The 13,506-nt window shown below is 32.6% G+C and overlaps 1 protein-coding gene across 1 annotated transcript in view; it reads left to right on the top strand.

Annotated features, from left to right (window-relative positions):
- Positions 1 to 8,898, top strand: part of NRIP1 (nuclear receptor interacting protein 1) — a 73,976-nt gene extending 65,078 nt beyond the window's left edge. The window contains 6 exon segments of the mRNA XM_032219817.1: positions 3,853 to 5,501; positions 5,504 to 5,886; positions 5,889 to 6,334; positions 6,336 to 6,908; positions 6,910 to 7,379; positions 7,382 to 8,898. Of these exon segments, the coding sequence (XP_032075708.1) occupies positions 4,166 to 5,501; positions 5,504 to 5,886; positions 5,889 to 6,334; positions 6,336 to 6,908; positions 6,910 to 7,379; positions 7,382 to 7,641 (3,468 nt within the window). The 5' untranslated portion in view covers positions 3,853 to 4,165 and the 3' untranslated portion in view covers positions 7,642 to 8,898.
- Positions 8,899 to 13,506: the final 4,608 nt, after the last annotated feature.

Here is a 13,506-nt window from a genome sequence, read left to right as displayed (position 1 = left end):
TTTCCACTATATTAATAAGAAACTATTCATAGTCATTTTTGCTATTCCCATATTTGATAATGCAACCAGTGATTGATCCCAGGTTGTTGAATTACAATTATATCACATCTTTAAATCACTTTCTAGAGGCAAAGCCAATGTGATGTTACATCTTCCTCTGGTCATTTCATTAGGTAACATCAGTGCTTGTCAGTGTAATTTTAATCCATATTTATGTACATTAGCTTGGGTACTGCACCTTTTAGGGGCGTTGCTTCCTGCTTTATTGTCTTGTGTTATTCTCTGTTTATCTGCTGTGTGGTTGTAAAACGAGAGATTTTTTATATATAGTCATGTTCTCATTTTCATAGTTTATGTTGCTTGTGATGTAATGCATATCCATTTTGTTGGAAAATGATATATGGGCAGTTTGTTTCCCTTTTCTGGTTTCCAAGTTGCTGCAGTGTGTTTGTGCTCAATCAAAATATTATCTGATGCATTCCAATAAGATCTTGAAATAAGAATCTTCTTAAGAGAAAAATTAGATTTAATATTCTTTGAAACGTGATGAGAACTCATTCCAAATTAATAATGCCCCTAAATATATATTTTAATTTTTAAAAATGATACATTTGTAATAATGTGTAATATCTAGGACAAATTTCTGTTCCAGTTAGAAACTTACAAGCTAAAGAATCTCAATAAGATTGTTTTATTTGTATACACTTTCATTTGGTTTTGGATTTTCCAAATTGCTCTTGTGATAAATAAAAATCTCAAACTTGGTTGCACATTAGCTGATCTAAAGTATTTCATTCCTACTAGGTCATGAATTTTGCCATAAACATCCTCCTGTGAGGATTCAAATTTCTTATACTGTAAGATTATCATGTAAATAAAAGTCAGAATTACACTTCCTTCCAAATATTCCGTACAGCTATAATGCTATAAATACAAGACATTATGATTAAACAACTAAAAAAGAGAAATGGAATTCAAAATGGTAAAACTAAAATCAGGAATGTTGTAATGATTAATTTAGTAATAATAAGATAAAATTAAGATGTTTATCTTTCCCATAAAAACCTTTTTAATGTTGAAGTTTCTAGAATATAAATTATGCTATGTCTAGGTGTTAAAGAGATCAAAACAGGCTGACAGTTGAGAACAAAAAATATAGTATAAAAATAATCTTCTAATTAATGTACTTTAGGTGCAGAATATCTACTCATAAATGACTTTCAAGGAAGCCAAGTAAAATTGATAACACATCTTTATTGAGCTATCCAGCTGAATACTAAGCACTTGGCTTTTTTTTTGTAAGGAAACAAAGATAATTCAAAATCTAAATAGATAAAAGGGTTCTTTCAGATTTAGACCACTTAAAATCACAATGCTACCATTAAACTCTAATAAATTGATACATTTAAAAAACCCAGTATAATAATTAAAAATCTTTCACAATTGTAGCCTCTTTTGCTCTCTTTTAAGTTAGGTATTGCTTAAAAGTGTTGTTTCAGTTGTATCCAACTCTTCACAACTCCATGGTTTATAGCAGAGTTCCCCAAGCTTTCTGGATTCATGGACTGGCTGAGGGTGGAAGTATGATTCCATGAGAGTGACGGGCAAATGCACTGGCAGCAATGGAGCATGTGTGCAGGTGCTTGCCTATTGCTCATGCAAATGGGAATGTGCACATGCTTGCCAATTCCATGGCCCGATTCTAAACATCTCAAGGCCCAGTAGTGGCTGTGGCCTGGTTGTTGGGACCCCTAGTATATAGTATGCCAGGCTCTCCTGTTGTCCACTGTCTGACCACAAGTGCTTAAATGTTTATAAAGGATCATTCTAATTATATATTCTTTCAATTCTGATTACTTGCTAAATTTATATCTATTTTGTACTAGAAAACACAGTTTTTAAGTGGAAGTCAGCTAAATGTGTTTGGTTATTATTGTGTTCCACATAAATATAATTTATCTGGTATTGTTTGAACCATTTATTATGCTATTACATTTATTATATGTATAGTAGCATAATAACATGCTATTATATTTAAGAATCAACTTTATTGTAGCTAATAGTGATGCGATTATATGTTTCATCTATTATGAATTAGATATATCTTCTGTTGGCATTACATATCTGTATACAATTGTAATTATAATTTTAACACAATAATTAATGAATAGAACATTTGTTCATGACAGATCTAAAGTTCTATTTGTAGTCATTTAGGTTAAGGTTAGGATTTTACTATTTTTTTCTATTTTTTGAACCTGTTTTTTTTTTAGTAAAGTTTGAGGATCTGTGATGAGAGTATAGTTTTTTTTTCTTCCTGTGGAAAGAAAATTCTTAATATTGAGAACATTTCAAAAATCTCTTTACTAGCATTTCCACTGATTTCTTGCAGTTGGGTATCTTTTTTTTCTTTCTAATATCATTTTTTAAAAATTAGGCACATTGATGATTTTCCCTAAAGTGCCTAGAGTTTGGAATTCCAATTAATGCTTCATCCAACTATCTAATTTATTTCCACATGGGAGAGTAAATAGTAGTTAATTTTCTTCAAGTACCTTAAAAAGCCTACATGTCTTTCATTTCTCATGCATTCCTCACCCCCATCTACAGGTTGTCCTTGACTTATGACCACAATTGTGATTTGATTTTCAGGTGTAAGTTGTTAAGTTGTAAATCAAGGCCAGACCTGATTTTACATCTTTTGTGGTGATCATTAAACAAATCACTGCAATAGTGAAACAAATCCATGGTCATTAAATGAATATCACAGTTGTAATTGCAAACGTATTTTTACAAATGGCTTTTTTTTTGCTGGAAACTGGCAAAAAATGTCAGAAACAACAAATAAAAAGTTTCAAATTGCAGAATCCTGCAACTAGTCAAAAAGGCAAGTTGCTTGCCAAACACCCAAATATGGTCATATTACCGGGGGTGGTGGTGGTGGTGGTGGTGTTACACAGCATAGTAACCAGAAGTGCTTTACAAGCCATAAAGAACTGCAGAAGCATCATACTGGAGGTGGTTGATAAATTAATAACAGATCCCATCTCCCTACACCCAATCATCTTACTCTCTCCTTCCCCATATTTTAGTTACAGTTGATCATTTGTATTTTTGTAATGTTTTATTGTTATTATACATGCTTTTCTATTGTTTGATTCTTTTTAACATTGTAAGCTGTCCAGAGTCACAATGTGGTGAAATGGGTGGCAAATTAATAAACAATAACTTGTTCTGAGGCCATCATAATTTTGAATGGTCATTAAGCAGCCAGCTATAAATTGATACTACTTGCATTGTGACTATTAAGCATGCTACTTCATATGTTATTTCTCTTTCCCCAAATGTGAAAGTTTACTTTGCATGTACTACTGTTATGTCTACTTCTACTATGTCTTATTTATTACTTATTTATGGTGTTAATTGTGGAATAATGATCCATTAAAAAAAGAAACCCATATGTTTCTTTGAACTTCACAGAATTATTATTATATACCTCTACAAAACCTATTAATCCAAAAACTAGAAGTATTACCATTTCCAAACTTGTATAAGTGGTCAGTCTACAACTTTTCTAAATTTCTCATCAATCTAATAGAAATCCTTAAGAAGATTTTTTAAAAGGAGTATTACTCAATTTATTAGGACTGTGGAACCTCTGATCAATTGCCCACACAACTGCATTCCAGAGCTATTGCAGCTTTCAGTGCTCTTCAAAATCAAGTGAAGGGTAATAAAATTATATAGGAAAGTTTACCTTAAATTATAGACAGAATCTTGAAATGCACCTGTTTGTATGAAACATAATTTATTTTCTGATTTGCTTGATATTTTATTTCTTTTTATTTACAGGAATCAAGTGTTTGTAATATGATGAAAGAAGATGGAAAACTATATTGTCGACCCCTAAAAATATTTCTAACCTGACACCATATTTAAATAGTCCCTTGGCATCATAAATGGTGTATATCAAAACAGAGGAAAATGGAACGCTGTGTCTTCTACAAATACTTAATGGAAAGACCTGCAAAAGATTATTGCATCTGTTTTGCATCAAATTTGGAAAAAATGTATACATTTTTGTTGAACTAAATTTCAGTTCACATATAATACCCTAGATCCTAAGTAGAATAAAAAAGAGTTTTTTTGGATACTTGTATTGAACATGACTCATGGAGAAGATCTTGTCTCTGAGATGCACCAGGATTCCATTGTTCTAACTTACTTAGAGGGATTACTAATGCATCAGACAGCCGGAGGTTCGGGTTCTGTGGTTGACAAAAAGCCTACTAGTAATGCTGAAGATCAAAATTTCAGCGTTTCTGGAAATGCATCTCCCAGCTGTCAGAGAGATGGTGTTCCTAACACACATACATATAGAAGTTCTGGCATGTTGCATCATAAAAAGGCCAGATTGCTACAGTCTTCTGAAGACTGGAATGCTGAAAACAAAGGGCGATTATCTGATTCTCTTGTAGATATAAATGAGAAAAAAGAAGTGTTGTTGGCTGGCATGGTAGAAAATGTGCCTAAAAGCAAGCAAGATAGCACATTGCTGGCTTCCTTACTACAGTCATTTAGCTCTAGGTTGCAGAGTGTTGCTTTGTCACAACAAATTAGGCAGAGCCTTAAAGAGCAAGGATATTCGCTCAGCAATGATTCCTCACAGGTAGAGAAAGACTTGAAGTGCTACGGTGTTGCATCCAGTCACTTGAAGACTTTGCTGAAGAAAAACAAATTGAAAGATGAAAAACTGGAGACTGGTCTGCCAGAGCTGACAACAAACCTAGTTCAAGATCGGTTTAAAGAATCTACACATTCAGGACAGAGTGGTTCAAAAGTGATGAATGAATCACTTTCTTGTGCTGCAAGATTACAAGCTGTTGCAAGCATGGTGGAAAAAAGATCTAGTCCTGCTGCATCCCCTAAGCCAAGTGTTGCCTGCAGCCAACTTGCTTTGCTTCTTTCAAGTGAAGCACACTTGCAGCAGTATTCCAGGGAGCATGCTCTAAAAGCACAAAATGCCAATCAAATTGCAAGTGAGAGACTTTCTGCTATGGCAAGATTAAAAGAAACTGTTCCTCCAAAAGATGTTGGTCATTTTAAACTATCAAAAGGAATGGAAAGCCATTTGAATGGTCAGGCAAGATGTTCAAACAAAACAATAGCCAATAAAAGCAATATCACAAATTTTCAAAGTCATATGGGCATAACTCATTCATCTCCAAAAATTATAAACTACAAAACATCAGAAAAAAGTCATATGAAGCCACCTACCAACAGTAGTTTACTTTTGCACCTCCTGAAAAATCATAGTACTACAAAGCAGACCAAACGGTATGAACAAAATGACAGGTCCAGTATTTTTGAGGAAAGCAGTACACCAACTACTGTTGATGAATACTCTGACAACAACCCAAGTTTTACAGAAGATGATAGTAGTGATGATGAGAGTTCCCATTCAAATTGTCTTCCTATAGATTTGTCTTTCAAACAAAAAACAATACTCAAGATTCAGGGGAGACAGCTTCTCTAGACAATTTAACTCAATCCTTGTTTCATAGTTGGGAATCAAAAGTCCCATGTCTGGAAAACATAGAAGAAAAGGATGCTTCTAAAAATACAAAATTGAATCCACATCAAAAAGTAACTTTACTGCAATTGCTACTTGGTCATAAGGAAGAAGAAAAATCACCCAAAGTTAGAGAAACTGAAGGAACATTAGTTCCAGCTGATGTGGCGAAATTTAATTTTTCAGTGAGTAACAGAACTCCTATTACTGAGTCCTCTAATACTAATCGAATAATTCCAGTACATACTCCTCCTTTGCAAACTTCTACAAAAGCAGATTCACCTATCAACCTTTCACACAATTCTCCTTTAATGATAAATGTAATTCACCACCATATACTTGCATCATACAGCCCGAGAGACTAACTAATCCAGCTTCTAAACAATTGATAGATCTTACTATTCATAAAGAACTTCATGGAAGTAAACAGAATAAAAAAGAAACTTTACAGACACCTTCATCTTTCAGTGCAAGTAAACTATTGCAAAACTTAGCTCAATGTGGGATGCAGTCTTCCATGTCAGTGGATAACCAAAGACAAGCAGGCAAACAAGTGATGACTCTTAAAACTGAGAAACCAGTAGGATTGATAGGTGGACTAAATACTTCCCTGCTTCATAACACATCATGTACACTTGAAAAAAACAGAATGCTCACTAATCAGTTTCTCCCAGGAGAACAAAAACTTCCCAGTTCAGAAATCCAAAATCTGCTAGAACGGCGCACTGTGCTCCAGTTACTTCTGGGAACCTCCAACAAAAATGAATGAAACAAAGGAAAAAATATTTTTAAAAGAAGAGAGTTTAAAAGATCCAACAGAAAAAGTTTTGAATGAACAAATACTGACTGTAAAAATAAAAGCTGAGCCTTCTGAGGAAGAATCCAGTGCCCTTCAGAATTCAAATGCTCAACAAATAATGGAAAATGTTAATAAGAAATTTCCAGAAATGACTCATTCTTTAGAGAGAAATATGGCTATTTCTCCAGCATCAGAAGAATTTCAGTCCCAGTCTCTTACATCTCAAGACTTTTCCTTTTCGAAGAATGGACTTCTAAGTCGATTGCTGAGACAGAGTCAAGATGGCTGCTCTGCAGATATTCTGGACAGGAGAAACCATGAACAGAGTTTTGTGGAATCAAAAAGTCACAATATGCTGCCCAAAAAGAGAAAATTGCATTCTGATTCTTTAGAAGGTCCTTTAAAAATATTAAAAAGTAATAAATGTAGAATATCTGATGTCACAAACAATCACAAGTCTACTGCAGATTCTTTGTATGGTAATTGTCTTAACCAAAAAGAATCTCAGTTCATCAAAAGTGATTTTGAAATAAAATTCTTCAGGTTATGGGTCAATAAACGAAAGTGAAAACAGAAGTTGGTCTAGAGAAAGTAAAGGATTTAATGTGTTAAAACAACTGCTTCTGTCAGAAAATTGTGAAAAAGATATATCTCAGCATAGAAATAATTTATTAGTAACAGATGGCAAAAAGAAAGGAAGCAAACATAACCTAACAAATAATGAGAAGGCTGAATTCAATGTTTCTCCTGTGCATACTCTCATAGGGAACCCTGGGCAACCAAGCAATTGCTTGGACTACCAGACATTTCAATATTCAGTTGCTATGAAGAGTCCTGCCAGTTCTCCCTTCACTGAACATTTGGGAGGCACAGTATCATCAAAGCCAGAATGTGACCAGTTTAGCATTTGTCATATACCTGAAAGAGGACCTCTAAAATGGGTCATCACTGATTCTGACAAAAATGATCTTGAGAGAGACTCCCCAAGATTGACCCAAACTAATCCAATATGTATTATATGTTACAAAAGGGTGGAAACCCTATTATTCAGGAAACCCATAGCAAAGATGCTTGGAGAGATAAATCATTTATAGAAAATTCATCTGTCACAATGAAGAAAGAGTTGTCTCCTGTCACAGAATGTAAAACATTTCCTAATAGAAGAAATGCATACAGCAGCCATTCAAATAATAGGGTGTCCATTCAACACAACGGAGAAGTATATGGACTCTTAGAAAAGGTATTAACAATAAAAAAAGAACCTGAGTAGGTTAAAATCTTACAAAGTGTTTACAATCAGGTTTGAATCTTTTCTTTGAATAAAATAATGTAAATCTAGCATGATTTGAGAAGAGCATGGTATAGCTATGGTTTTATTTGATGAATTTTTTTTGCTGATATTTAAATGCATACAGCTTTTGTTCTTTATTTTTGCTTTACTGGAAATTTATCACAATACATGTCAACAGACTTGTTAATTATATAAATGTCCATGAGTAATTTGCAGCTGGATTGTACTCAGTGAGTAACTGCTATTACTGTCCTTGCACATAACTATGTGCTTATGTAAACCCATAATATTTTCCTTACATGTTTCAAAACCATGAAGGTGATAAATCACAGACATTGATTATCACAAAAATCAAAAAGCTTTATGTGATTTGTACACATGGCAAACAAAAGAAATAGTGAGCAGATTTATTTACATATACCTGGACGAGTGTAGGAATAACTATAGAGACAAAAACAACTGTAGTAAGATGTAAAACAGGATCATTTGGAGATACTGGTGTTACTCATGTAATGCAGTGCAAAATTATATATTTTCTCTTCTCTCACAACTGGGCTACTACCATCCTGTATTGTCTGCTCATTTATAAAATGTGAAGAATATTTTTTTATATATAAATGGATCATCATCCAGGCCAAGTCATTTATTTGTTGTTTTTAATACTTATCAGTGTTAACTAGAGAATTGTACACAATGAAATTTCTAGTGCTTCCAAATGGCTTGTAATTTGTTTTTGCATAATTGGACAGAACCACAAGAAACACTGTCTTTTGTTTAGTTGCCTTTCCTAGACACTCAGCTGAAATAAATTAAAATCTAGGTTGTGACTTTAAAAAAATAATGAAGCTGAATCATAAATTACTGGAAGTAAAAGATACATTTCTTTCACTACTTTTAATTGTTTATTTATTTACATTTATTCAAATTTTCCAGGGAAATTAACATATGAATAACGTTGAAAGATTCCAGACTCATGCTTTAAAAAAAAAAAAATTGTGTTAGTCAATCTATCATTGTGATCTATTTTTCATGAATTCATATACATAAAAGATTTATATAGCTAAGATGAAAGATGTATAAATTACCAAATGATCAAAACCAGTTCATGATCATTTTTAAACTTTTTCTATCCTAGCAGTAAGAAAGGAATTGTAAATTGGAAGAGCTGAATTATTTTAATATTTAAATATCTTAAAATAAATAAACTCTAAATTTAAATGTAGAACTGGAAAATATTGTAAAGTAAATAAACTAAGCATCTACTAGTGTGAAAGATGTTATTTTATTGATTCATGGAATTCCAGATACCTAAAGGGGAAAGTGGCAAGAAACATCATTAATAAATGTATTATCTTCAAATTGTTGGTTTAATTTATTCTACTAGACCTGAAATACATGTTAAACAGATTACAATGCTAAATGAAATAACTTTTAAATTTAGATTAGTTTCAATAAATTGGTGGATTGTTTAAAATTCTACTGTGTTTTCCTGAAAATAAGACAGGGTCTTATTTCTTTCCACCCTGAAATAAGTGCTTGGCCTTATTTTTGGGGAGGTCTTATTATTTTTGAGGTGCAGGAGGAGGTGAACATGGTCACCTCATGGCTGCTGCTGCATTGAAATATTTTTGGGGAGGGCTTATTGGGTGAGGGCTTATTTTAGCGCATGCACTAAAAGCCCAATTGGGCTTATTATCCGGGGAGGTTATTTTCAGGGAAACTGGGTATATAATTATAATTTTGAAGTATCAAGGTTACTGGTACTTTTATATATAATTTTTTACATTTATTTTCAACACATTATTTGGTAACATCTTTTTTATGATTAAATCCAGATCAATTCAAGTCTTCCACGGATTTGGGTAAAATTGCATTTGACAAAAAGCCAAGTCTAGTGCAGTTCAGCTCAGCAAGTTTAGTTATGTTGAAAATATGTCTGTATTATTGGCAGACTAAACTTTTTATATAATGCATATATATAGTTACATATCATTGGATATATAACATTTTAATCCTGTAAGGTTATGCTGAGAGTAAATGAGAAGGCTACTCTAATTGAAAATCCAGAAATTTATTTCCACAATAACCAGTATGCCATCAAATGAATTACAAATAAAATGTAAATAGCAACATCCTTCAATTGTTTCCCAGAAATGCCATTATTCCTTGAGAAGTTAGCATAATATTCAGGTGCCATCAGTATTTTTTTCCGTAAGTTCACCTAACCTTCATTACAGTTATTACATGACCTATAGGCAGCAAATTATGAGTCTTGCTTCAATTCTTAAGTGTAATATTAAAGTTCAAGTCCTGTGCTCATTATAGGTGAAAAACTCCCCAATCAAATTAAATTGAACTTTTTGTTAAGTTGTGTGTGTAAAACATGAACAATGTGTTTTGTTTTTAAATGGAACAAACACACTGTGCCTTGGAAGTTCTGATGAATTTTTCCAGGTGGCTATGATTCAGCAGAACTGAAACCCAGGATATTTTGGTTATTGTAGATTTCATCAAAACTGAAGTCTGGAAGTCTCTTACAAGAGGAATAATGCAAACCCTACTGTCCCTTGCTCTTTTCTCCTTTATCTTTTACATGCCCTATACACGGGGTCATTTACCAATCTTCCCTATACCATCTTTTCTCTACTTCTCATTATGCTATGCTTGAAGGCAAGTACATTGGTAGCAGTTAAAGATAGCTAGTGAAAGGATGATCTGGGAAGATTCAGAGGGTGGGCATATGAATAGGCAGAGTTGAACTCAAGGATATTGATCTATGAAGATGCTCAGTCATTATGGTTGTCCCAAAGGTGTTTTTTTTTCAAAAGGCAATTGGACTTTGTTTTTTCTTGAAGATGTTTTATTAAGAGTAAAGAAGTTTCTTGGATGAGAAGCAAAACTTCAAGAAAAACAAAGTCCAGTTGCCTTTTGAAAAGGTACCTTTGGGCCAAAGATATTGGCAACGGCTGTGCCCCTGCCTACATACCTACTCTGTATTCCCAAACACTTCCTTTATATTTTCTAGCTATTCTCAATTTAATGTCTTTTGCTTTTGCCCATTGGCACTTCCCTCCCACTTTCAACAACACATACTTTGCTCTAGATGGAACATAAAGAACCAAAAGGGATTTTCTATGCATGGAATTGTTCATGAATAGAATGATTTTCAAGTTTCAATAGACATATATTAATGCACTATTATAGTGCAATCTTATATGTATTCTCAAATATAACTTCTTTTGAGTTCAGAAGATTTTATTCAAATACAATCAAGAAGCAGTTTTTTTAATGTGTTATTTTGCCTTACAGCATTTAGAATCAGCCATTTTAATACAGAATGTCACTTTTCAACTATTAAGTTATATTGGAGATCATGTTTAATGGGTTAGACTGGTTTATTGTGTCTCAAGCATGACAATATGGCTAAAACCTTTTTGCATCATTTTTAATAATACTTTAGTTGCTTTACTCTTCTTGCCACTTCAGTACCTCACACATGTATTATTTTGATAATAACCATTAGTTAGCATTGCATTATTAGTATTTTATATTAGACATTTCTAAATATTTCTATTTCTATTTCAAAATACCACCTTTAATGTCTCAACTCAAACATTTACTTCCTTGACAGAGCAAGACTTAGAATTGCAGTTAAAATTAAATTATGTAAATCACATGCCTGAACTTGATTCATGTAATGCAGTTGAGTGTAAATTTAATATTTAGATGGTAAGTGAAGAGAAAGGTTTGATTTGAAGAAAAAGCACATATTCCTGCAAGTGCTTTATTCAGCTTGACCTCAGGGCTGAGAACTAGAAAACAAGAAGCAGTCAATTGACTTTAAAAGTTATTTTAGGAACTAGGGTTATCCTACTACTCCTGTTTCCCTCTTTATTTTTATTTCTTCTTTGGATCCTATCTGGATCTCTAATCCTGCATAAATTCAGTTACAAAAGGATAAATATATACAAAAATAATAAGTAATATTTATCTCATTCTTCCATCATTTAAAAGCAAACATAAATTGAGATATCCCCAATATTTGGCATTTCCTATTTCTATCTAGGAAAAATGTTTTATTTTCCACATGGCTGTGACCCCGAATAAAGGGCTTACTTCCAAGTGACTATTCATAAACTTGGTTTGCACAACTGAATCACATACATGCTTACCTGCAAATAAATACTACTCAGATTTTGCACAAGTGCAACACCTCCATTTATTCACTAAATCTTTTTTCAGGGTTTCCAAGTGAATCTGAAAAGAGATATACTTCTTTAAGAAATCTCAGTTTCAATGCAATACCACCTTTTTTCAGGGTCAGGCTGGTCTAATAAATAGCAGAAACCTACTGTAATTTCTCAAGATCAGAAATACTTGATTTTTGATGTGAGTTCAGCCACCTTTATGTTTTTTAATAACAAATAAGTATTTAATTTTTTGTTAATATTTCATTTTCTGGACTGTCACTAATGAGAGCAAAATATTACCAGTTAATTCTCTGCTGCATCTTAGTTGAGTAAACTGGCAAGTTATATTTTATATCTATATCTATATGTATACATATGTAAATATGTAGACTTCTTAACATGTTTAATTTTTTTTCTAAAAACTATGATGTAAATAGTGGTTTCTTTAAAATGCATATTTTGTATTATATCAAATGCAAAGAAATTAACATTTTAATCATTTTGTTCTGTATATTCCATGTATTAATAAATGTAAATATTATTGCATAGGTTTAACATTTTGCATGTATGTATACAGTGCAAGTCTGGAGGAATGTATAGAAATGTTTTATTTAAAATTGTAATTATTGCTGCATGATAAATGCATGGGGGACCCTGTGCATCTCTGCAATGGCAAAAATTGTCAAAACCAGATTATCCAACATCACTGTATTCTGTTTCTGAACATGACTTCTGCTATGGTATTTCAGCTTTGTAAAAGAATGTGCTTCAAAGGAAAGAGCCTGGGGAAAAAGAACTACTTTCTTTAAAACAAAAATATCCTCTCTTGCTCCCAATCACAAATATTGTTTATGTTTTTAATTCCATTTAAAGCCACTGAAATTCTATTGCAGTATTTTCAGATAATGTAACCTTGTTTTGCATTGACATACATACAAATTATGGAATTTATACAGGCTTTTTTGTTGTGAAGTTTTCACTGATTAAAAAATAAAAATTATCATTTTATTAAGACATGACTTATTCATGTAATGTCGCAAAACTGTACATATGGCAGTGTGAAGTTTTTTAAATTCTTTCAGTGTTTACTTCCTGCAGAAAATTTGAATAAATGAAAAAATGCATTGAATTTGTAGTCCTAATCTATTGATTGCACTGTTTTATTTGCAACCAAATTTTCTAACCATTTTTTTTCTGCAGATATTAGCTACTTGCTGATAAAGCTCCTAATCCTTGCAAATTACCTCCATCATATTTCTCTCTCACACACACACACACACACCACGCCACACACAACCTCAACCCCAAACTCCTTATACATCTACAATAATTTTCTTTTTCTTTTTCTTTTTTAATGGTATATATTGTACTTTTAGTATCTTTGTTTTCAGAATTTTCTAACTCTTCTAATTTTACTTAGATCTGATTATTTGGCAGTGGGATCCTAGATAGTAGCTTTCTAAAGGTTTGGAAATTAGGTCTTCTAAAATCCAGTGTGCCTATATCACAATGCTTTGGTGCTATCTCTGCACTGCACATTTATCTAAGGACACAGAAATCATTGAGGTATAGTTATCTCCTGTAGTTATCTCCTGTTCAGATTACTACAACTTGATCTATATGGGGCTGTCCTTGAAGACCAATTAGAAGCAGT

Source organism: Thamnophis elegans, chromosome 6, assembly GCF_009769535.1.
Source record: "Thamnophis elegans isolate rThaEle1 chromosome 6, rThaEle1.pri, whole genome shotgun sequence".
In the NCBI taxonomy this organism is placed as follows: Eukaryota; Metazoa; Chordata; class Lepidosauria; order Squamata; family Colubridae; genus Thamnophis; species Thamnophis elegans.
Note: the sequence above shows the minus strand (reverse complement) of the source record. Positions and strands in the feature narration are given on the sequence as shown.